The sequence below is a fragment of the Podarcis muralis genome, chromosome 4, assembly GCF_964188315.1.
Source record: "Podarcis muralis chromosome 4, rPodMur119.hap1.1, whole genome shotgun sequence".
Taxonomy (NCBI): domain Eukaryota; kingdom Metazoa; phylum Chordata; class Lepidosauria; order Squamata; family Lacertidae; genus Podarcis; species Podarcis muralis.
Genome location: NC_135658.1, coordinates 74,219,753 through 74,245,097, shown reverse-complemented (window position 1 = coordinate 74,245,097; position 25,345 = coordinate 74,219,753). Strand labels below are relative to the sequence as shown.

Below are 25,345 nucleotides of genomic sequence, written 5' to 3'. Positions count from 1 at the left end.
TTATTTTAAAAGCAACCCTGTGAAGTAAGTTAAGCTGAGAGACAGTGACTAGCCCAAGATCGCCCAGTGAGCTATATGGCTGACTGGGGATTTGAACCCTGGTCTCCTAGGGCCTAGTCTGACACTATAACCACTACACCACACTAGGCTTTGGTACTTATTTTTGTGTTTCCAGAACCACCACATTGGATAAGAACTACAAATCTGAGTGAGATTGATGTAAAAGGTTCATGCTGATTACCACAAAGTGAGGACTTCTGCCAAGGACCCATGGGATACAGAATCCAAGGCACACGGTTTCAGAGATACAACGGGGTATATTGCACCCATAAACCCCAGTTCACAACCACTAGTTGAGGCAATAGTCAGGCAGAGGCTCTTATCATCATTGACCTTTCCTCTCTACGAGCTTTCTCCCAAATGTCTCCAAATCTGCTTCTATTCCCTTCCCGTTAGTGCAGCAGTATGGACTCTGGGGTCATCCAGATGTTGTCTGCATATCTATTTGGACTTATTTATACCCCGCCTTTCCCCCAAGGTGGTTCAAATATTTAAACACAAACAAATGGCCCCAAATATTCTCAGGCCAACTTCAGGAGCTAATGGAATTTACACCAGGTCCAAGCTTCCAAGCTATTGTAGCAAAGAATCTTCTGGCAGGTGTACAGTTTTACTGCAGCGTTAAGCTTTTCTGGACTGCAAACCACTTCATAAGGTGCATGAAGAGGTTCAGGCATTAGAGGAAACGGGGCTCCCTAGCACCAGCCCAACTTTCAGGGATGGTGGGAAATGTAGTCTAGCATCATCCGATGGGCCACAGGCTTTAGCTCTCAGTGAATTGACCTTCCTCTCACCTGAGCATCATCCCGCAATGGTGATTGCTTCAGACCTAAAAAGTGTTTTGGTTCCTGAAATTCATTCTAATTGTGCAGATGAAATTTAACTGTAGGAATCCTGCAGGATGGGGTATCACTGTGTGTAAACAGTCTAGATCAGCGGTTCTCAACCTGTGGGTCCCCAGATGTTGTTGGACTACAACTCCCATCATCCCTGACCACTGGTCATGATGGCTAGGAATGATGGGAGTTGTAGTCCAGAAACATCTGGGAACCCACAGGTTGAGAAACACTGGCTCTAGATCCAAGGATCCCCAGGCATGTACCTCCAGATGGTGGAGATGTCAGGCACTATCCTGGCGCCCAGGCATCTTCACTTGGTCGCAAGTGGCCAACAGGCAGGAGCAAAACGCGCCTGGCACCTGGCTAATTTCGAACACTGGGCAATTGAAAGGGTCCAGATGTGTTGCTGCAGGTGCACCGTGGCGTTTCTTCTCTCTATGCTCCTCCCAATGGTCAGTCCTCCTCTGGTCACTGCTGTGGATGCACAGCTTGACTGCCCGTCTCCAGGCACTGTGGTCATCTGCAGGGGATTCCCACACAGCGGGGTTGATGTTGCCAGGCTTCACGTCACGTTTGCAGACGTCTTTGTAATGTGGAGTCAGTCTGCCAACACTAATCAATGTCCTCACCATTGCTTAAAATCATTGTAAAGGTAAAGGGACCCCTGACCATTAGATCCAGTCGTAGCCGACTCTGGGGTTGCGGCGCTCATCTCGCTTTACTGGCCGAGGGAGCCGGCGTACAGCTTCCGGGTCATGTGGCCAGCATGACTAAGCCGCTTCCGGCGAACCAGAGCAGCGCACGGAAACGCCATTTATCTTCCCGCCAGAGTGGTACCTATTTATCTACTTGCACTTTTGACGTGCTTTCGAACTGCTAGGTTGGCAGGAGCAGGGACTGAGCAACAGGAGCTCAGCCCGTCACTGGGATTCGAACCGCTGACCTTCTGATCGGGAAGTCCTAGGCTCTGTGGTTTAACCCACAGCGCCACCCGTGTCCTTATAAAATCATTACTTGCACACACACACACAAACACACACATATATATACATGGCCCGGAGCCTCGTGACCTTCCAGAACGAAATCCTTCCCTGCCACAGTTAGCCAACCCTAGGCTGCCACAAATAAGGTACAAACCAAAAGTCTGCTGAAAATGCTATTGTTCCAAATAATAATAATAATAATAATGCTGCAGTGTGGCAGCTCTTAAAAAGCCAGCACCTTGATTCATACCCTGAAACCATGGGAAGCATTTTGTAAAAGCACCCTTACATCAAGCCTAAACCTCTTAAAACAGGGAAGTCATTGAAGATCTTTCGGCAGATAAAACTCTCAATGTTAACTTCCCGAAACAGGATCCCTGCTACTAGGCAACCACCCCCAGCAACACATCGAAGTAAACGTAATCTATCATTACTGCAACACTCCAAGCCAGCAAGGATTTATGAAATGACTTGACGTGAGGCAAGACCTGGCTGCTGCTCCCTCGGCCTCGCTCGGGGGTAGCATTACTGTACAGAGAGATGGCCAAGCAGTAAAACGGTGTTATTAAAGATTCCCAGAGGAACACTGTTCTTTCCCATCTATAGTCGTTACTATGTTGACTATTTATACGATGCGCTTTTCGCATGCAAAACGTTGTACACCATCTTTCTCTGCCTTGACCTCATCGCAACCCCATGATATAAAAGTCGGGGATGGCGCCAGGATCCGATCAAGCTGAAAAGCCACCTGAGGCCAAGAAAACCCTGCCTCTTCCAAGAACCAGGCCAAAGGCAATTTTAAGTAGCCCCTTCTATGCTAAAGTGCTACCACTAGAACTCGTTGATATGTTCCCTGTGCTCAATTCTGAGTCCCATCTGCAGCAGCAGCATCGGGTAGGAGGTCAATCAATCAATAATTCATCATGGTCTGGACTACCACGTGATTGAAATTTTTGGCAATCCTTAAAGGGATGCGGGTGGCGCTGTGGGTAAAACCTCAGCACCTAGGACTTGCTGATCGCATGGTCGGCGGTTCGAATCCCCGCAGCGGGGTGCGCTCCCGCTGCTCGGTCCCAGCGCCTGCCAACCTAGCAGTTCGAAAGCACCCTCGGGTGCAAGTAGATAAATAGGGACCGCTTACTAGCGGGGAGGTAAACGGCGTTCCGTGTGCTGCGCTGGCTCGCCAGATGCAGCTTGTCACGCTGGCCACGTGACCCGGAAGTGTCTGTGGACAGCGCTGGCTCCCGGCCTATAGAGTGAGATGAGCGCACAACCCTAGAGTCTGGCAAGACTGGCCCGTACGGGCAGGGGTACCTTTACCTTTACCTGAAAGAGAAAGGAGTCGCAAAGAGCCAGAAAAATACTAATCTAGAACATTAGAAAATATGGATTAAAGGAGAATTATAATGGACTCCCTGAGTGATAAAACTAGGGTGGGAGGCCTGGGAGGGGGACTGGGGAAAATATCATCCTAGAGAGGGAGGAAAAGCTGGATGCTATTTACAGCTAGAAATGTTCTGGAGTGCAGATGTCACATATTTTGAATAATTATTTTATATGTAATTGGAAGATGGAGAAGCGGAAGCATCTTTCATTTTCTTATTCTTTTCTTTTCTTTTCTTCTCTTCTTTCTTTCTATCTTTTCTTTTTCTTCTTTCTTTCTTTCTTATTCTTATCTTTGATAGAATTTTTAGATTAATGTTTTAGTTTGGGGAAAACGATATTTGATCATGTTCTGTATTTTTCTTTATATTCTAATAAAATTGATTTTAAAAAAAGATTTATCATAGTCTACAAACCATTGGGGGTAGATGGTACAGGGACTCTTTGAAAGTCCCCTATCCTCCCAAAATTTTGGATCTGGGCCTCTTGTATTTTTAACCTTCTGTTGGAAGCCGCCCAGAGTGGCTGGGGAAACCCAGTCAGATGGGCGGGGTAGAAATAATAAATCATCATCATCATCATTATCATTCTGATGTTACTAACAAGGGAATTGTTACCTGCCTATGGACACCCTATGAGCAGGAATTTCAATCCAGACCCAAACTTGACACTGGCCTGGTTTGCATGTAATGGTAAGCCACAAACTACAGTGGTAGAAGAGTTTGGATTTGGATTTGATATCCCGCCTTTCACTCCCTTTAAGGAGTCTCAAAGCGGCTAACATTCTCCTTTCCCTGCCTCCCCCACAACAAACACTCTGTGAGGTGAGTGGGGCTGAGAGACTTCAAAGAAGTGTGACTGGCCCAAGGTCACCCAGCAACTGCATGTGGAGGAGTGGAGACGCGAACCCGGTTCCCCAGATTATGAGTCTATCGCTCTTAACCACTACACCACACTGGCTCTCTTAATTCGTTCTGGAGGTCTGTACTTAACCTGAAACTGTTCTTAACCTGAAGCACCACTTTAGTTAATGGGGCCTCCTGCTGCCGCCGCGCCGACAGAACACGATTTCTGTTCTCATCCTGAAGCAAAGTTCTTAACCTGAAGCACTATTTCTGGGTTAGCGGAGTCTGTAACCTGGAGTGTATGTAACCTGAAGCATATGTAACCTGAGGTACCACCACTGTACAGCTTATTGTGACTGACCAGCATGCTGGCGATCACTGCTCAACTGCACCCTTCACTTCCCTATGCCAAGGCAGAAGGAAACACACCCAAGTGCTGCCTTGACATACCAGCGTTCATGGTTTGTTTTGCTCCAAACAAACCATGAACGGAAGCCAAAGTCTGTTCCTGGCTTACAGCTTGTGGTTTGTTTGGGGGGAAGCAAGCCACAAGTGCTGGTTTTCATGGAACGCTAAGCCAGCACTCTGGTTTATTTTATTCCAGCGCAGCACAAGGAGAAAAAGAACAGGCATGATTGAGCAGCATGAACTAGCACTTTGCTTATATGCAATAAGCCTAGGTTTTAGTCGCTCAGTTTTTTATTGAAGTATTTTTATATTGCCGCATCATAAAATATCAAGGTGGCGTATGTTACTAAAACATCAGTTGGAACATATTAAACAGAAAATCACTAAGTTGACTGGGTAATCAAAGTTAAACAGCTGCAAAGGCCTGTTGGTTTAATCACTGTGTCTCCTAAGCAGAATGCAGATATTATGCATTCTGAAGAAATTCCAGAAAAGCATAAAAGTGCAGAAGGTCTGCAATGGCAACTTCAACACTAGCTGGTAAATTCTGAGGCAAGAGGTTTCATGGTCAGTCCATTTATTCTATCCAATTCTTCTCTTTCTCCTTTATGCACATTGTGAAATAGGCTCTGTGTTGACTATGAAAGTGCAACCTGTAATGATATGGCTTAGTTGGCTTAATATCCTGGTTTATTTCAAAACTCATAACCATAGTTTCCTGGTTTGGATGAAACAGGAAACAATGGTTAATTGGATACATCCTGGTTTAACCACGGCTTAAGCATGGTAAGAAGACTGTGATTAGATCTTCCAACTATTAAAAATGATTATAAATTGATTAATTACATTTTATTTATATTATGCAACAACTATTTGCTATTCATTATGCAATTGTTGTTATTCTGTTGAACGGCTGAATGGACGGCTTCAAAATTTGAAAGGTCTTTTTAAAAAAACAAAACAAAAAACTTTCCTTTCATGCCATCTCCCCCAGGCTAAATCCATGAAAAAGCTATCCCACTAGGAAAGAATACAGGTGTTATGTACTGAAGTTCCCACCCTGGGCCAGCAGGGGGATACTGTAGATAGTTTTCACTCAGGTCCACACATGCAAATAAGGGGTTGAAAGTGACATTCAGTGATTGGATAGTTACAGAAAATGGTTACTGTTGCGTTCTAGTGGAGCTCTATATAAGCAGGCTGGCTGAACCCTTCAGTGCAGTTCTGTTCTGGCCTGTGAATAAACAAGAGCTGTTTGAAGAATCGCTGTGTCGTCTGATATGTTCACCCACAACTTAACAACAGGTATCTTATATGCAGTGCTAGAAACTCACGATATAGAACATAATCGCCAAATGGCATCTTATACCTAGGTTATGGTTGCCACAATAGAATGTCTAGGCACCAGGGGCTTTTTGCAAGAGAGATTGTTATTGTTGTTTTCATTAATAAAAGGTAAAAGTACCCCTGCCCGTACGGGCCAGTCTTGACAGACTCTAGGGTTGTGCGCCCATCTCACTCTAGAGGCCGGGGGCCAGCGCTGTCCGGAGACACTTCCGGGTCACGTGGCCAGCGTGACATCGCTGCTCTGGCGAGCCAGAGCCACAAATGGAACGCCGTTTACCTTCCCGCCAGTAAGCGGTCCCTATTTATCTACTTGCACCCGGGGGTGCTTTCGAACTGCTAGGTTGGCAGGCGCTGGGACCGAACAACGGGAGCGCACCCCGCCGCGGGGATTCGAACCGCCGACCTTTCAATCGGCAAGCCCTAGGCGCTGAGGCTTTTACCCACAGTGCCACCAATTGGACCTGCGTCCGTCACCAAATGCACCTGCTGCCTGGCTAATTTCTAACACTGCTTTTCCAAGTAGTTTTTGGAAGGGCTATTGGAAGTGTGTGTGCCTGCATGTCTTAGACTGGGGAAGCTACTTAGGAAGCGGTTAATTCCCTCTTTTCCCTAGCGCCACTACTCTAATAAAAATAAATCAATCAGATGTTTTCCACCCCACATCAGATCCTATAGTATTTCTCCTGGGTTCCATCTGTTTTGACCCTCAGCCAGCAGCTTCATTTGCACTTGCTGATTTCAGAAAAACTCATTCATTCCTCATATTTGTATGCCGTTTTCCCACACACAAAAATCGTGCTCAAAGTGGTTTACGGCAAAGAAAACAAAACATTTCAGAACCAAACGGTGCAAAAAGGATTTCCTAACAACAGAGCAAAACAATACAGAAGCAAATATAACATACAAAAAAGTAACGTGTCAGAACTGTAACTATAACAAGATTGCATAAACAATAACCGGCAAATAACAAAAATAAACAAGGGAACTTTACAGTTTCACCCTGGTCCCAGAAACACTTCTGCTGTGACATTAAGCACCAAAAATATTTTAGCGGACGCGAGATGGCAAATGCACAGATTAAAAAATGGTTGTGGATTGCAGAAGTCAGTCAGGCAAAACTCAGTTAAACATGTCAAACTGCTGACTCGGGGGAAACACGAAGCTGCAGCCCGAACATCAATCCAGCAATCTTGTGTCAAGGTCTTCCTCCTTCCATTTCTTTAATGTGTCGTCCAACTGACACGATGTCCCAAAGTCATTAAACCATGCGTTTATCACTGGTCTCTGAACCACATCAACTAGTCATTTCTCTGAGCAGTTCAGGTGACCTGACAAGCCATCATCATCATCATCTAGTATTTATACCCTGCTCATCTGGCTGCGTTTCCCCAGCCACTCTGGGCGGCTTACAACAAAATATTAAAAATACGATAAAACATCAGACATTAAGAACTTCCCTAAACAGGGCTGCCTTCAGATGTCTTCTAAAAGTCAGGTAGTTGTTTATTTCCTTGACATCTGATGGGAGGGCATTCCACTGGGCGGGTGCCACTACCAAGAAGGCCCTCTGCCTGGTTCCCTGTAACCTCACTTCTCACAGTGAGGGAACCGTCAGAAGGCCCTCAGAGCCTTGTAATCCTTGATAAGGTGGAAGAAAAGGGGGTTTCGAGATCCGACAGCAGACTGCTTTCAACTTGGTGGGCCACAAGTTGAGCAGGCCCTGCTTTAAAGACAGCAAAAGCTAGGAGAGCTGCCCATCCTCTCAGCCTTTAGAGATCTGGTACAGCTCAGCGAACAGAAAGGCTGGAATGCTACACTGGAACGTACTGTATCATGAGTCTCCGCGCCTCTCCCCAGATGTTCCTTTGCCTCTTCTCCCTGCAGCCAATTAAGCATGCAGAATCTGCTATGTCAGCCTTTGCCAGCCGGCACTGGCTGGGCCTGATGGGAACCGTAGTCCAAAATATTTGGACGGCGCCAGCTTGGCAAAAAAGGTTGCTTATGCAAACAGTTAGAAGCAGGCACCTTTCCACCTTTCCGCTTAACCCCAGACACTTAAAAATCTGCTCTGGCATATCCTGGAAGGTGAGCTCGTTTTACGACTAGCACATGTTGCATGCTGTCCTGAAACCATATTTGATGAAGGATAGTAGAAACCTTTTAATAATAAATAAAACATACAAAGACTGTTTCCCTTTCCAGGGAAAAGCACACTCTTCCCCCCTCTACCCAGCCTCTGTTCTGAGGCCACGTCGCAAATACTGCTGGACTCGAACCCAAAGATGTCGAGATTTTGCAGGCCTGAAACAGGCCTGCATTGTCTCATTGTGCCAAAGTGGTTTGCGTCTCGGCAACCCAAGCCACTTATTTAGAATGGAAGCAGATGGAAGAATGGCTTTGCTAGATCGGACCGAGGTCTATGTAGGTTTGGCATTCCATCTCCAAAAGCATCCGAGCAAAATGCTTTTGGGATGCTCGAAAGCAGGGCATCAATTACAATAATATACCGTATTTTTCACTCTATGAGACGCACCAGACCACAAGACGCACCTAGTTTTTGGAGGAGGAAAACAAGAAGAAAAATATTCTGAATCTCAGGAGCCAGAACAGCAAGAGGGATCGCTGCGCAGTGAAAGCAGCAATCCCTCTTGCTGTTCTGGCTCCTGGGATAGCTGCGCAGCCTGCATTAGCTCCATAAGACGCACACACATTTTCCCTTACTTTTTAGGAGGGAAAAAGTGTGTCTTATAGAGCAAAAAATACAGTACTTAGAACTCCAGATTAATTCATCCATACACACACAAAAAGAAAGAAACATTGACAAAGCACCATATCTCACTAAGATTTAAGCCTAACAGGCCTGGCATCAATACATGACCACTGGGCAACTTCCAGGTGCCCAGGAGAGCCCACTGCTGAGTGTTAAGCCATGTTTTTAATTTCTCACAATCTGGAGCAATGGAAAATTTGGACAACATTTCCCTGTTTCCACTGCCGCAGCAAGGTAAGCCTGCTGGCAATGTAAGATATGCCCTGATGCAGAAGCAGGAGGTATCAGACGGCATTCTACCAATGGCCTTCTGAAAGCTGCAGCCGGACCAGAAACCTAGCAAGCTCCACAAGGAAAGAGCTTCGAAACAGCCCCCCAACTCTCCAGCTGTAAGGAACCTCAAGCAAAGCGGTTTGGTTAAAGCAAGGAATGTGTGAGGGAAGAACAGCTGCTGCCCTGATTTTCAGAGGCTATTGCTGCTGCATTGCATCATCTGTCACAGTGCTGTCACTGTGATGCTTCTGCCAAGTCCAGTCCATCGGATCCCTGGACCGGCACTGCAGCGGTACCTGCATTGTTTAAAAAAAAAAAAAAAGGAGGGGAAGGGAGAGGGAAAGGTTTGCAGGTTTGCTCCAGCTCCAACGCTCTTGATTAATGCGTTTCGAATGATCCAAAAAGTTATCATCAAGAGTTATCTAGTTATCCTCAAACATCCCTTACTGCAGACGTGTTTCCTGTCTATACAGAACTGATGGAGTGCCACTGCAAGCAGGCACTGCGGCTGCCAGCTTTATTTATCTTCTCCCCCTTCGCCATCTTACACTTTTGAGCGAGGATTTGTGCTTTTGAAGAAACTGGCAAGTAAAGCAATCAACTTATCGGCGAATTAGCCTAACTGAGCAATCGAACTGCAATGCCCGGAGAACGATGCCCGCGTTATTTATCAAGCGTAGAATGCGCTGCGTGCTACTTTTTGAGAAGGGCACCTGGAAAAGCTGAGTTCCTTCCCTTGGTATATACTGGGGATTTATGAAGGCTTGACGCTTTGGAGTTAAATGTCACGTAGTTCAGCCCTGCACAACTGGTGGCCCACCAAGCCAAACACAGCACACCAGCCACACACACTGGGATTCACTATGTGTTTAACAAGGCTTCTGTTTCTGCAGCCGCCAGGCCAGTAGCACATCAGCAATGTTACGAAGCAGAGCCTCTGCCCGCAGTGGACTATGTTCAGCTTGGTGGATGCAAAGTTTTACAGTGGTCTCAAAGTGAGAGGCAGCCCCTCCAGAGATATATTAAACGGGAGACATGAGCAGAACCCTAACATTCCACTTTGCCACCCAATGGGCTTCATGGAACTCCATGGACTGCCAAGAGATGCACAGCAGCAGGACCTTGTAACACATTATGCGTAAGCCCCGCTTTCCCCAACTTTGTGCCCTCTAGACATTTAGGACTGCAATTCCCATCATCCCTGAGCACTGGCCATGCTAGCTGGGCCTGATGGGAGCTCTAGAAAACATCTGAGGTCTGCTCCAGGGAGTAGGACTCAAATCAATGGACTCAAGTTACAGGAAAGGAGATTCCGACTAAACATCAGGAAGAGCTTTCAGAACTGTGTCCAATACTGGGCACCACAATTTAAGAAGGATGTTGACAAGCTGGAACGTGTGCAGAGGAGGGCAACGTAGATGATAAAGGTTTGGAAACCAAGCAACAGTTGAGGGAGTTGGATATGTTTAGCCAGGAAAAGAGGAGACTGAGAGGAGATATGATAGCCATCTTCAAATATCTCAAGGGCTTTCATGTGGAAGAGTGAACAAGCTTGTTTTCTCCTGCTCTGGAGGGTAGGACATGAACCAATGGCTTCAAGTTACAAGAAAGGATATTCCAACAAAACATCAGGAAGAGCTTTCTGACAGGTAAGAGCTGTTCGACAGTGAAACAGACTCCCACGAGAGGTGGTGGACTCTCCATCCATGGAGGGTTTTAAGCAGAGCTTGGTTGGCCACCAGTCATGGGTGATCTAGTTGAGATTCCGGCATTGCAGGGGGTTGGACTCGATGACCCTCAGGATCTCTTCCAACTCTACAATTCTGTGATTCTAGGAAGGCTAACTCTGCCTCACCCTGTAGCACTTACTGGAAAGTACAGGCAGTGTTATGGGAAAGAGCAAGTATCATCTTCCCCCTTGGGACTCCCCCGCTTTCACAGCTGCCAACTAAAAGCCTGGGCAGGCCAGGGCAGCTTCACAGTATTCCCACCTGCTTGAGAGCGCCCGCACGATCGTTTCCTATCTTGTTTTCTGATCCTTGATATAGTTCAGAAACTTCGCTGCCAGCAGCTTCTGCTCAAGTCGGCCACAATTGAGACTCTCAGGCTGGGTGCAACAGCCTCAGATCACACCTTCTGGACCCCGAAAGCCATGAAACCCAACAGACAAATAACGATGTGGTAGCAAATGACTAGTCCAAATAACCTGGGAGGACAGCAAAGGCATTTTGGAAATACCAGAAGTTCATTTTAAGCAAGGTGGTGTTTACACAGGCCTTGTTCAAACACCGGGTTAGGTGGAGGTCACACACTGTGCTCACATAACAAGATGTTTCAGAGAGATAAGATTAAGCTAATGGGCCCTTGTGCCAGTATCTTCAAATAAACTCCAGTGTTCTTCTTCTGGGGCTCTAGGGACTAACCACCCAAACTCCTCCTCGCTGGGAGGGTCGAAATTTTCCATTGGAAAACAAAAGCAAAAATCACGGCACAGGCGTGCTACAGACTCAACAGAAGTAATCAAGACACACAAAGGGCTGGAATAACTACAGCAAAACTACTATACTAATGTAGTTCAAAATAAAGCCTAACCTACCCCAGATGCCTGAATGTGAATTTAAACAACAACGAAGGCGTTATGGCTAAAAAAATAATGGGAGAAAAGAGAAGCAGCAACACACTGCAGAATTCAGTCTAACAAAGGGGTGCCTTAACCTGCGGCTTCCTTCAAGGTGTTGTTGATCTACATCTGCCATCATCCCAGACCAGTAGCAGCATTCGAAATTCGCCAGGTGCATTTTGCACCTGGCTATCGTCTACTTGCGACCAAGTGAAGGTGCCTAAGCACCAAGTATGACACCTGACAACACTTACCATCTGGAGGTGCATTCCTGGGGATAATTGGATCTGGACTGTTCACACACACTAATATCACACCCTGTAGGAATAGCCCAATATTTACGTGGCTTGTCCCTGGATCAAGTGACTTTTCTTCTTCAAGTTCTCAGAGTTCTCAACCCAGCTCAAAGTTGTCCTCTGAATTAATCAGATGTTGAACTGAGAATCAGTCACAGTCAGTCCATCATTTGGTAAATAAGACTCCTGCCCCAAAATGGGTACTAGACATTCTGTTTTGGTGACTGCAACCTTGATTTAAGGAGCTGTTTGGTGCCTAGCTTATATATTTGAGTTTCCTAACCCTGGTCCCTTTGTCTCCTGGTACAGCTGTGCAAAGAAAAGAGAAAACTGCATAGGAATCAGACTTTAACCAAGTCATACCACTCGTCCATCTAGCTCAGCATAGTATACACTGGCTGAAAGCAACTCTCCAAGGTTTCAGGCAGGGATTGACCTGGTGATACCAGGAATTGAGTCTGGGACCTTCCACATGCAAGGCACATGTTTCTACCAGCTGAGCAATAGTCCTTCTCTTAGTACAGCAGTATCGAGAGTGTAGATCAAGCAACATCTGGCTGCTGTCTAGCCAGTATCAGAGCCCACCACATCCAACATCACTGCTGTAGAGCCTGTCCCCCCTCCAAATTCTGGTGCCCCAGTCCGCACAAGGAAGTCGCCGTTGGAATTGCCCACAACGCCATGCAGCAACGTAACATATGCTGCTGTCCAGCTACCTTTTCCTTCTGAAGTAAGTCTAACCCCACATTTAAGCAGAAACAAATATTAAAGGGGAGAGACCCATCAGAGCAGAGCACCTACAAACCTGGAGCTGGTTTCTCACAAATACATATACATATGGGACGCGGGTGGTGCTGTGGGTTAAACCACAGAGCCTAGGACTTGCTGATCAGAAGGTCGGCGGTTCGAATCCCTGTGACGGGGTGAGCTCCCGTTGCTCGGTCCCTGCTCCTGCCAACCTAGCAGTTCGAAAGCACATCAAAGTGCAAGTAGATAAATAGGTATCACGCTGGCAGGAAGGTAAACAGCATTTCCATGTGCTGTTCTGGTTCCCCAGAAGTGGCTTAGTCATGCTGACCACATGACCCGGAAGCTGTACGCCAGCTCCCTCGGCCAATAAAGCGAGATGAGCGCCGCAACCCCAGAGTCGGTCACGACTGGACCTAATGGTCAGGGGTCCCTTTACCCTTTTTATACATATACATATACATTCACTGGCCAAAATCAAGTCAAGTGGATAGCTCAGTTGGTCAGAGCATAGTGCTGACAACGCCAAGGTTGCAGGTTCAATCCCAATATAGGACAGCTGCATATTCCTGCATTGCAGGGGGCTGGATTAGATAATCTTTAAGGTCCCTTCCAACTCTACAGTTCTATAAGGCTTTGGAAAGTGGGTCAGGAAATGGGGGCATCTCAGGATTGACTGGTTCCTCCAATTACTCAAGCTGTTAGGATACAGGCCATGTAAACCACACAACACCTATCCAACTTACAATTATCCCAAAGCCTGGAACAAATTTGCTTGGCTAAGTAAGAGGACAATCATTTGTTTCGTTTATTTGTTGTTAACTACAAATTGCCCTTCCTTTTAAAAAGGAAAAGGGTTGCGGCTGTTGTTACGTTGGTACTGACTCCAAGCGGCGCCCGTTCTGTAAACAGGCTGGCTAGAAAGATTTAGCATCGTGGCCTCTCTAATTACAAATGTTCAGAAACAATTTAAGTTCCAGCGCCTGAGGGCAGCCAAAGAGCCACAACTTTGGAATATCCCCTCAACTGGAGATGTGAAATCATTGCCCTTCCCCACTCCCCTCCAGTTTTTTTGTTTTTTTATTTTTATTCTTGAGACCTTCCAACACTACTGGAAAACATCCATGTGAAACCGTGAAATCAGTAATGGGATTTGCTGGGAACTAAAAAACAACAGCAACAAGTCTCTGCAGTTAAGTGCTTGCTCAGTTTATCTCACTTTTGCATTGTTATGACTTAAGAGACTGGGAGCTGGTGTCTGGTGAGGGAGGAAAGTAGCAGAGTTATAAAGAGAGTTAAGAAACTGGGGTCTATGCAAAAAGGAAGGGAAGCCGGCAGAGTCCAGAGACTGCAGTGTTCAAAATTAACTCAAGGTTGTCGTCTGAAGTAGCCGGATGTTGGCCCATCATCTAAAAAACAAGACTTTAGCGCCGTCTTGCCCCAAAATGGCAACTAGACATTCCATTTTGGCAACTGCAACGTTGGTTTAAGGAGCCGTTTGGTGCCTAGATTATATATCTGAATTTCTAATGCTGTTCGGCTGTGTGCACATACTCCCATACAGTACACTGCATCCCGTGTGCTCCCACGGCTGGTTTGTGAAGCTGTGTACACACAACTCACATCTATCCTCTTGAGATATACTGAATTTTGATGCATCCCCCGCCCCCCCAATTTGAGTTCCATTTGAAAATGTAGGTCGTATGAAGGCATCCAGTGTGGTGTAGTGGTTAAGAGCGATAGACTCGTAATCTGGGGAACCGGGTTCGCGTCTCCACTCCTCCACATGCAGCTGCTGGGTGACCTTGGGCTAGTCACACTTCTTTGAAGTCTCTCAGCCCCACTCGCCTCACAGAGTGTTTCTTGTGGGGGGAGGAAGGGAAAGGAGAATGTTAGCCGCTTTGAGACTCCTTCGGGTAGTGATAAAGCGGGATATCAAATCCAAACTCTTCTTCTTCTTCTTCCACCACTCTATGCCCACAAGTGCCAAGCGGGCAACTTGGGAGCTTGTCCAATCAATCATATGCTGCGATTTGAAACACAGGGGGGGGGGGGAATACCCTTGCTGCCTTTTAAGGCAGTGGTGTGTACAAAGCCTCTGCTTAGGCCACAGTTTCTAAACCACCACCACTACCGACATCACTGGTCCAAAGGCCTATGCAATGCAAAATATCCCACTGCCTCCTCCTTATTTCACTGCATGTTATAAACCAGGCATGACCAAAAGGAGCAGGCAGGTGTTCAAGGAAAGCATGAGCTTGTTTCTTCTGATCAAAGATGCTTCTGGCTTCCAAGATCTTTCACTCCCACTCGTTACCACCTTCTCTCCTGTTATATCTGCCCAAAACCTCAACACAATCTGCGGTATCTGCTGGCACACCCAAGGATATGCAGCCGTAAGCTACAGAACTGCTGGTACACTTTTAAGACTCTTTGTCTGAATTAAAGACGAATGCACATCTTTATTAAGCTTGGCACATCACTTTTAAATGCTCGTTTTTTGCTTTTTTGACTTATGCTTTTTAAAAAATTATACCTTTTTTATTTTATTTAAACTATTTAGACTACCAATGACCCACAGAATGGGAGAGCCAGCGTGGTCTCTTGGTTAAAAGTGGTGGACTCATAATCTGGTGAACCGGGTTCGCGTCTCCGCTCCTCCACATGCAGCTGCTGGGTGACCTTGGGCTAGTCACACTTCTCTGAAGTCTCTCAGCCTCACTCACCTCACAGAGTGTTTGTTGTGGGGGAGGAAGGGAAAGGAGATTGTCAGCCACTTTGAGATTCCTTAAGGGGAGTGAAAGGCGGGCTATCAAGTCCAAAGTCCTCCTTTTCTTCTATCATCCATAGCGCTCTCTCTCTCTCTCTCTCTCTCTCTCTCTCTCTCTCTCAATACACTGTGAAACTTGCTTTTCCATATCCCACCACTATTGGAAGGGCAGAGCATTGCTTTAGGGACTGCTACCATTGTTCAAAAACATAGGTCCTTCTGCACAGCCTGGGAGTTACTGCTGTTGCTGCCAAATGTCACTGCACTTTGTGCTTTTCCATACAAGAAATTTTACAAAAGGGAAATAAAACCTAAGTTCCTTCTCTTGGAATACCCATTAGCCTGCTGCCTCACCAGCTAATTCTCCTAAGCTAACTGTGTTTCTGATGCTCGATTTTTAATCCATGTTCACATGACTCAAAATCCCAGTGTCTCCTGTAATTGATGAGCTGGTGAGCTGTTTCTCAGACGAGCTTCTCTCCAGCTGGAGTCTTTAAGCCATTCATCTCTAGACAAGATCTGCATAGGGTAAAGGAATAAAGCCCACTTGGTGTATATATGCAAACAGGAACGAGTCTGACACTATTGAAGCCATGCTGATGTGAACAGCTGGGGGGGGGAGAGCTATGAAACGCACTGGATATTTGCAGGTGGGGTGGGGTTGGCAGAACAATTTCACTAACTAAGGTTGTAATGTGAGCACACGCTTGTTCTCCTGCTAAACTACTTGAATTTTACAGGTAACTCACAACTAACTAACATTTAATATTACGTGCTATATATACATATATATAGATGGATAGATAGTCCGGGGGGGGGGGACTTTAGCAATCACACCCGCCATTGCACCCAAAGTGTTTTGACTATACAGTATATGATTTTGGCTTTATCCACTATCCCTGGAATGTAACTTTCATGTAAGTTAAGAGTCGCCTACAGTTCTGGTAGGTTTTTAAAGCATAGACAACACTTTCTAAAGCTGGGTTCTCAAAGTAAGTTCAGGAGTGTATCTGGGAGGAGTAAGGGGGGAAATCCCATAGCCTGGTTCAAATAGCCAGATGCAATTGACAATCATTTACCAGTATTTTCCATTAATGACTTTTTGTGACCACTTGTGGACCATGGATTCTCCTTATTCTTCACTGGACTTAGTTGTAACTAAGGAGAAGGCAGCTCCTATCAACCTCTAAGAATCTATTTTAATAAATAAATACCGTATTTTTCGCTCTATAGGATGCACTTTTCCCCCTCCAAAAATAAAGGGGAAATATGTGTGCGTCCTATGGAGCGAATGCAGGCTTTCGCTGAAGCCTGGAGAGCGAGAGGCGTCGGTGCGCACCAACCCCTCTCGCTCTCCAGGCTTCAGGAAGCTATCTGCAAGCCTTCGGAGCCCGGTGGGAGTTCCCGCCGGGCTCCGAAGGCTTGCGGATAGCAGCCTGCGGCCCAAAGCCTGGGGATTGTGCGCAATCTCGCCGCCGCTCCTGGACCTGTTCTGGGGGCTGGGGAAGCTTGGGCTTCCCCCGCCCCAGCCCCGCGGCTAAAAATGAAGCCAAGACAGCCAGCGGGATCCATCCCGCTGGCTGTCTTGGCTTCTGCCAAAGCCGTGCGCAGCCTCTCATGGCTAGAGGGGTTGCGCGTGGCTAAAGAGGAAGCCAAGACAGCCAGCGGGATGGATTCTGCTGGCTGCCTTGGCTTCTTTGCTCTTTGGGGCTGGGGAGGAACTCCCACCGGGCTCCGAAGGCTTGCGGATAGCTGCCCAAAGCCCGGGGTGCGCAGCGCTGCGCTCCCCCAGCTTCAGGCTGCAGGCTGCTATCCGCAAGCCTTCTGAGCCTGGCGGGAACTCCCACCGGGCTCCGAAGGCTTGCGGATAGCTTCCTGAAGCCTGGAGAGCGAGAGGGGTCGGTGCACACCGACCCTTCTCTCACTCTCCTGGCTTCAGCGAAAGCCTGCATTCGCTCCATAGGACGCACACACATTTCCCCTTCATTTTTGGAGGGGAAAAAGTGTGTCCTATAGAGCAAAAAATACGGTAAGTACTTAACCCGAGGTACCACTGTATTTCCTTATATTTTAAGGCCCTCTACTGCTGCAGACATATATTGTGATATATCATGATATTTAGCTGGTGATATATTGTGATGTTGAAAACCAGATATTGCCCAGCCCTAGTACAGAGTGGCCAAACCACAGTTTCCCTAATTCAGGCACCAGAGCAAACCACAGTTTTACAAATTCAGAAGTCTTCTATTTGGCAGAGTACAAAAAGGAGAGGAGGGGAAGGGATTGCAAAGACACATGGTGCATCAATAACTCAATAACTCATGGTTGCTTAGGCCCAGGAATGTGATGTCTGCACCGGGCCAACATTTTCCAAAGAAGTCTTCTCTGTCCACACTTTTGCCTACAAGTCATTAAACAAAACAGCATCAAGAGACGTACACCCACATCTGAATTGGCAGCGAGAGAGGCAAGTGCAGCAAAACTTCGCTAATTCACATTTCCCTAAGCCGTACACCCTATAATTGAAAAATAGGAATCTCTATCCTTTTCTGTCTGGTCAGCAAAGATTTAACTGCATATTGCTGTAATGAGGTTTCAAATTACTAGGGCAGAATTACTGTACTGCTATAAATATAACCATTTTCTGCAAAGAAGTAATCTCCAAGATGTATGAACGAAACAATGCATTTGCTATTCGGGAATAAAGTTAATTTCATCTCGCACGAGACTGCACTGACAACAGGTCTATACTGCGCCCCGCACGCCAGCAATTTAATAATATGGTAGTTGGTTAGGTAATTTAAAGTCAATCAAATAGTGCTATGAAAATCGTACATAAATAACATTAAGAGTTCATGATGGATTGAAAATTGATTTTTCCCATTTCTAAAATTAGCAGGGAAAGTATTTTAGGAGCATTAGGTATTTCACATAAAAGCAAGTCACTGGCTGAGGGTATCTAACGTAGGAGTGCAGTTAAGGACACATTTGGGGAAATGCGCAATCTAATGCTGTTTTTCTGCTTGCACATGGAGTCAGTGAGACATAGGAACAGTGGAACCTGCCTTAAACCAAGTCAGATCCTCTGTCTGTCCAGCTCATGATGGTCTCTATTGACTGACAGGAGCTATCAAGGGTTTCAGATAGGGGGACATTTCCAGTGTCACTTGGAAATGCAGGGGCATTTTGACTGCAAAGCATGCGTCCTGCAACCAGTTTTAGAAACTCAAGATATATAAGCTAGATACCAAATGGCTCCTTAGACCACGGTTCCAGTCACCAAAATAGGATGTCTAGTTCCCATTTGGGGGCAAGACAGCTCCAAAGTCTTATTTTTCAAACGATGGACTGTATATGAGTCTCAGTTCAACATCTGGCTAGTTCAGATGACAACCTAGAGCTAGGTTAAGAACTTTTGAGAACTCGAAGAAGAAAAGTCACTTGATCCAGGGACAGTCCACTTAAACACTGGGCTATTCCTACCTCTTTTTCTTAACAGTGACACGGACCATTCATAACGTTAAGTATATTCTTCACAACTGTGGGTGGGGTAAGACAAGTGATAACGATTAAGTATGACATTGTTCACCGCTCCGGCTCAGGCTGCGTAGAAAAAGCATTTTGGTTCCTGAAATTCATTCTGATTGTGCAGGTAAAATATAACAAAGAGAATGCTACAGGATGGGGTATCAAGTGCGTGAAAGCAGTCCAGATCCAATGATCCCCAGGCACGCACTTCCAGGTGGTGGAGATGTCAGGCACTATCCTGGCACCCAGGCATCTTCACTTGGCGTCTGGCTAATTTCGAACACTGCCTGCCACTGACCTATAGGCCTTCTCCACCAGGTCCGTGAAGGCTTGCATAGTGAGTTTGGGCAGACGTTACATTTGACAGGATTTTTCAACCCTGGTTAAAACAGTGCGACCCAAAGCACATTCACTCAGAAGAAAGGCTCACTGGGCTTGCAGGCTAGGATAAATCCCGCCAGCTCACCCAAAAGCTTGCATGCGTGCACACAACCACAAAAAGGCAGAACTACTCCAACCTCCAACCAAACCCTCAAGCGGGACCACTCTTCCGCAGTAAGACGGTTTATGGAAGAAAGCCTATAATACGTTGGTTCCATAGAAAGCGGATCAAGGCACACACGTGTGTAGGAGAGGGGAACAAAACGAGAATAAAAAATAAGGCGAAGAGAAGGAAATTAAGCAGACGCCAGACACCCAGGCGAGAAAAGCACTGTCATAGCAATAAATCTCTTATTTTATCACTTTATTTTATTATGCCAAAGGAAATAGGAAGTCAGAGGCGGGTAAGGCCACCTGCACGCTGCAGAAAACGGTTAGTTGGGGCAGCTGTATGTTCAGAACGAGAAACCTTTTCAACTATCAAAAACAATATCTAAAGCTCCATTTCCCATAGCAGCGGAATGCCCTGTTTTCTCTTGGCGCAATTTTCCCGCCAGCGGGGCCCACAAGCGCAGCCACAAACCTCCACATGTGGGGCTGCCCTTTCCACATCTACATGCCACTACCGCCACCATCAGGAACAGGCAGAGTGCCCCCCCCCCACAAAAAAACCCTTTCCAGTTACCTGCAGTAGACCAGGCACTCCATGTGGTTGATCTCTTGGTCGGAGCTGTACCGGCTGTAGTCTTCCCACAAGTCCTTGACCGCGGTGACCGCCAGGATGAAGAGGACGGGGGCCAAGGCCAGCTCAGGCTGGAAGGCGTTGACAGCCGGCACAAAGTTGAGCAGGGCGATGAAGACGAAGTAAACGTTGGCCAGGCGATGGAACTGCTCAAAGAGGTTTTTGGGCAGGAAGGACAGAGCCGTGTATTTGGTGGTCTTCAGCCTGTTGTCGGCTGGGGGAGGAGGGGGGTTCTCCGCTTCCGGCCAAGGTGCCAGCAAGTTGGAACATACCCTCCGTGTCTTGCATGCTGCTTTCTTCTTCTTCCTTCTCTTCTTCCTTTCTTTTTCCTCCATCTGCTCTGGAGAAGACTCCCTTCCACCTCCGCCTTGTGTCATGGTCTAATCCACCCCCACCCCCCCAAAAAAAACCCCACAACGCAAGAGAGAGAGAGAGAGAAAGAGAAAGAGAGCAAAGTTAGAACTTTTCCCGCACTTTCCACATGGAGAAAGCAGCCAGCTCCTCTCTCCCTCCTTTGCAAGATGTGATCATCTTTTTGAAAACTTACTCATGCCCTTATTTTCTTTCTCCCCTCCCCTCCAAGCTAAGAGAGAGGTGAGGATCCTCCCTCCAGCTCCCTTGAACCCTCCCATCTAGAAACTTTTGTTTGGAATAGGGATCTCACTCTTTCTGTCTCTCCCCTCCGAATTTAGGAAGATGCTCTCTTTCTTCTTCTTCTTCTTCTTCCACTTTCCTTCTCCTTCAAACTTCCCCCTGCTGCCTTGCCAGTGACTCCCGGGCGAGGAGGAGTTGCAGGAAGAGGAGGAGGAGGACTCGCACAAAGTAGTCCTTGTCTTACTTTGCACGTCGTTTCTCACCAGCCCACGGCTAGCTTTCGTTTCCGCTCCGCCGCGAAGAACAGGGGCTCTTGCTTACGGGAGGGAAACGGCTGGCGGGGCGCGCGGGGTGGGGAAGAGAAAGTTGCACTCATACCGCGTGGCGCGCGGGGGAGGTTCCGGGAAACTTCCTGGAAAGAGATTGGAGGGGGGGAGCGGGAGGAGGAGGAGGAGGCTGACATGGCTGAAGGGATAATCCCAGTACTCACCCCCCCCAAAAAAAAACAACCCACGGAGGCGGAAAAAATAAATATATGAAGTTGAGGCGGGTGCAGCGTGGCTGTGCGCATGGGAACTCCGCGCACCACGTGCGATCCGATCCTACGTCGGTTCGATCCCCCATGGGGCTGCCGCATAAGTCCTGCTGTACGTGGGCTGCTTCATGGGGCTACCCTATCTCTCTCTCTCTCTCTCACACACACACACACACACACACAGTGTAGAGAAGGATTCCCCAACTTTCAGTCTCCAGCTTTGTTTGGACTACAACTCCCATCATCCCTAGCTAGCAGAACCAGTGGTCAGGGATGGTGGGAATAGTAGTCCCCCTAAAACAGCTGGAGACCCAAGTTTGGGAAACCCTGGTAGGGAGAGTATAGAGAGATGGTGCGTCTAGAGCAGGGGTAGGCAACCTAAGGCCCGGGGGCTGGATGCGGCCCAATCTATCCTGCCAGCGGACAGGGAATCCACATGTTTTTACATGAGTAGAATGTGTGCTTTTATTTAAAATGCATCTCTGGGTTATTTGTGGGGCATAGGAATTCGTTCATTCCCCCCCCCCCAAAAAAAAAAATATAGTCCGGCCCACCACATGGTCTGAAGGACGGCGGACCAGCCCACGGCTGAAAAAGGTTGCTGACCCCTGAGCTAGAGACAGAAGGAAAGTGTGTGTGTATAGAGTATATATCAAGAGTGTCTACACAGATATATTATTTCTGCGTTACAGGGGGTTGGGCTAGATGGCCCTCGGGGGTTCCTTCCAACTGTTACCTCTGTGTCTCAATCGGTTAAAGAGGTTTCTTTGCCCACCAATACTGCACTGCAGGCAGGGGTTGCCCCAGGACTATCTCCAGGATCCCTCAGGACGGAGGGGAAGGGATCCTGTTTAAAAGCTGTTTAAAATGGCATTTCCAGGGATGATGGCCTCTCTCTCTCCCCACCCTTGAACTTGCCACGCCGCATTCCTTCCACTTATGAACAGTCGTGGGGTGGTGGTTGGTTTTTGGGTTTGTTTTGTTTTAACACTTTTTCTTTGTTGCTTTTCGGCATGTATATATATATATATGGAGAGAGGCAGTAACCTGACGTCAATTGCTTGGGAGAGGCGAGGCGATCGTTTTAAATGGGCACAATCCTGCGCATGCCTCCCCTGCAAAAACTCAATAAAGGTTCTCCACACCACTTGTACATACATCTTCTTTTGCTAAGTAAAATTACTCAGATCAGTCTTGCCAATGGTTGGAGAAACTGTGGAAACTGTGGTTCTTCTATGCACATGTTTTTAAACCCATATATAAATTTGTGTTCATAGTTTTTCAGGAAGCAGGCATGAGAACAAACTAAAGCATGATTGCCTGACCCTAAAATTGTACAGTGGTACCTCGGGTTAAGTACTTAATTCGTTCCGGAGGTCCGTTCTTAACCTGAAACTGTTCTTAACCTGAAGCACCACTTTAGCTAATGGGGCCTCCCTCTGCTGCCGCGCGATTTCAGTTCTCATTCTGAGGTAAAGTTCTTAACCCAAGGTACTATTTCTGGGTTAGCGAAGTCTGTAACCTGAAGCATATGTAACCTGAAGTGTCTGTAACCCGAGGTACCACTGTACTTCTCTCCATTTTAAACTTGGAAGCTCAGGCCCTTAGTCACAAAGAACTTATCATTCACCTTACAACTGCCGTTAAGATTACAACAGCCAAACTCCTGAATACAGATTTAACCGCTTCTGGAATTTGGCTCTTATGCAAAAAAAAATTTAAAAAAAATGACTGGACACGTACAAGGATGTAGAGAAGGTAAACAGTGAGACAAGTTTTATCCCCTTTGGTCAAGTTTTATTTCTTACCCTGCAGTGAAGGAACATGGATATAGACCACCTGTCACTCATGGAGTTTTATGCAAAGACGCTTCTTTGACAGATTCTATGATCTGGCTTGGTTTTGCTTCCTCGCCACTCCCTCCCCCCTCTGGGAATTGAATGGTATAGTCTTCCTTTTAGTTGTTATATATAGAATTGTAGAATCGTAGAATTATATCAAACCTCTTTGGTGTTTTAAGGTAGAATCAGAGAAAGGTAGAATTGCAAGGGACCCTGAGGGTCCTCTAGTCCAATGCAGCAATCTTTTGCCCAACAGGGACTCGAACCCACAACCTGAGATTGCAAGAGTCTCATGCTCTACCAACTAAGCTATGTGTTCTGTTTTGTTTCTGAAAAGTAATTTTAAAAAAGAAAACAGCAGCTAGTGTTTTATAACTGGATCAGAACCACAGCACTTGAGTAGGGTCTTGACTATTTTCCCCCTCTACAGTTATCCCCATCTAAATGACAAGGTGCTGTTTGCCTTGTGGAGAAAAAATTGGGTACTTTTCCTTCCTGGGGCAAACTGTAAGTGGGTGGGGGCTGACAGGCAACTTGGCTCAGAGGAAAAGGTTTATTCCCCCTCCCCTAGTTACAATCCTGATCCCATTCGGAGGCTCCTAAGGCAGTATTTAAAAGAACTGGGCAATCTGCTGACAAATCAGCACCATTTCATCAAATATACCAGAGGCCACGCGGGGTTTAGCACGCTGGTTTGACAAAAACCAAGTATGTTCAGAATTTACCCGGAACAAAGCCCCTAGGACCCTCTCTTATTGATTTCTTTGTTTCGCTGCTTGAAAACATCTATATGTCTTTAACTTGCTGTGCTTTTTCCCCCCTTCTCAAGGTCCAGCTGAATGAAAGGAGCTCCCAAGAGGTGCATCTGGGTCCTTATGCAACGTCCATTAATTTCCCCCGGAAAGAGAATATCTTTGTGTATTGTTTCTCTGGTTGATGGTTTGATTGTACAGTGGTGACAAAAAGAACTTCCCTTTCTCCCTACACACACACACACTGCTATTTTTCTAGAAAAAAGAGGTTCCGGAACTCACCATGAATGCTTGTTCTCTTATACAGTCGTACCTCAGAAGTTGAACGGAATCCATTCGACTTCCAAAACGTTCGGAAACCAAGGTGCGGCTTCCAATTGGCTGCAGGAAGCTCTTGCAGCTAATTGGAAGCCGCGGAAGGCTCATCGGACGTTCGGGTTCCAAAGATCGTTTGCAAACCAGAACACTCACTTCCGGGTTTGCAGCGTTCGGGAGCTAAAACGTTAGACTTTCAAGGCATTCGGGATCCAAGGTACGACTGTAGTGGCAATCCCCCCCCCCTTCCTGAGAGGTGCCAGAACTGAGATCTGGTGAGTTCCAGCTGGAAAATGGCCATATATATATAACCTTAAATGTGAGGGGGTTTTCTCCCTCTGGATACCTTTCCCTTGCTAACTTCTCAAATATAGGATTTAATGCACAATTAAGACCCTATCTTCCCAGGGTGCTTATATTTCCTGGCCCTATTCGGGTATTTAAATTCATGCATGATGCTGTATAAGATCTCCTGATCGCAGTAGCTCCTGTCCAAATTAACTCCCTTTAGAAACTCCTGGCTCTTTCCCTCTGAAATAATAATAATAATAATAATAATAATAATAATAATAATAATAATTTATTATTTATACCCAGCCCAACTGGCTGGGTTTCCCCAGCCACTCTGGGCTGCTCCCAACAGAATACTAAAAACACAATAAAAAAAAAAATCAAACATTAAAAACTTCCCTAAACAGGGCTGCCTTCAGGTGTCTTCTAAAAGTCAATTTGTTGTTTATTTCCTTGACATCTGGTGGGAGGGTGTTCCATTTATGCAAAAGACAGTAAATTCATTCTGCTAGAAGCCATGGGTATTTTGACCCAACTTAAAATGGTTGTTTTAAAGCCTGCACTTAACAGCTTCCATTGTTAACAGGCAATAATAAATCTTATGTGTAGGACGAAGGGCACACAGGAAGTATGTGGGCAGGAAGTTTTTGCATATAAGATTGGGAAAGGGTAATATAAAACCTCATTATTCAATATCTGAGAAGAGAACAATCTAAGGTGACATGGGTAGGTTTTCGCCAGCTGAAATGAAGATAAATAATGACATGCAATAAAACAACAACAAGGAGCTTGTCTAATTGCAATCATTATTATTCCAAAAGTCCTCAAAAAACAGATTACAGAGAAACAGGTCATTGAACTAAACACCATAGATTGATATGTGGGCTGGTTGTTCATCAGTCCTATTATAGCCTATTGTTCCTTAATATTCCAGCATGGACAGCAGGGCCGGATTTAGATGAAGAAAGGCCCTAGGCTACTCTCTTGTGAGGCCCCCACCCTCACAACTAGAAGAAAATGGAAGA

The 25,345-nt window shown here is 46.4% G+C and overlaps 1 protein-coding gene across 1 annotated transcript in view; it reads right to left on the bottom strand.

The window, feature by feature from the left end:
• Positions 1-21,015, bottom strand: part of LOC114596357 (phospholipid-transporting ATPase VA-like) — an 81,807-nt gene extending 60,792 nt beyond the window's left edge. Inside the window, exons 1-2 of the mRNA XM_077927570.1 lie at positions 20,657-21,015; positions 19,936-20,372 (exon numbers count right to left, since the gene is read on the bottom strand). Coding sequence (XP_077783696.1) covers positions 19,936-20,369 — 434 coding nt within the window. The 5' untranslated portion in view covers positions 20,370-20,372; positions 20,657-21,015. The remainder of the gene's footprint in view (positions 1-19,935; positions 20,373-20,656) is intronic.
• Positions 21,016-25,345: the final 4,330 nt, after the last annotated feature.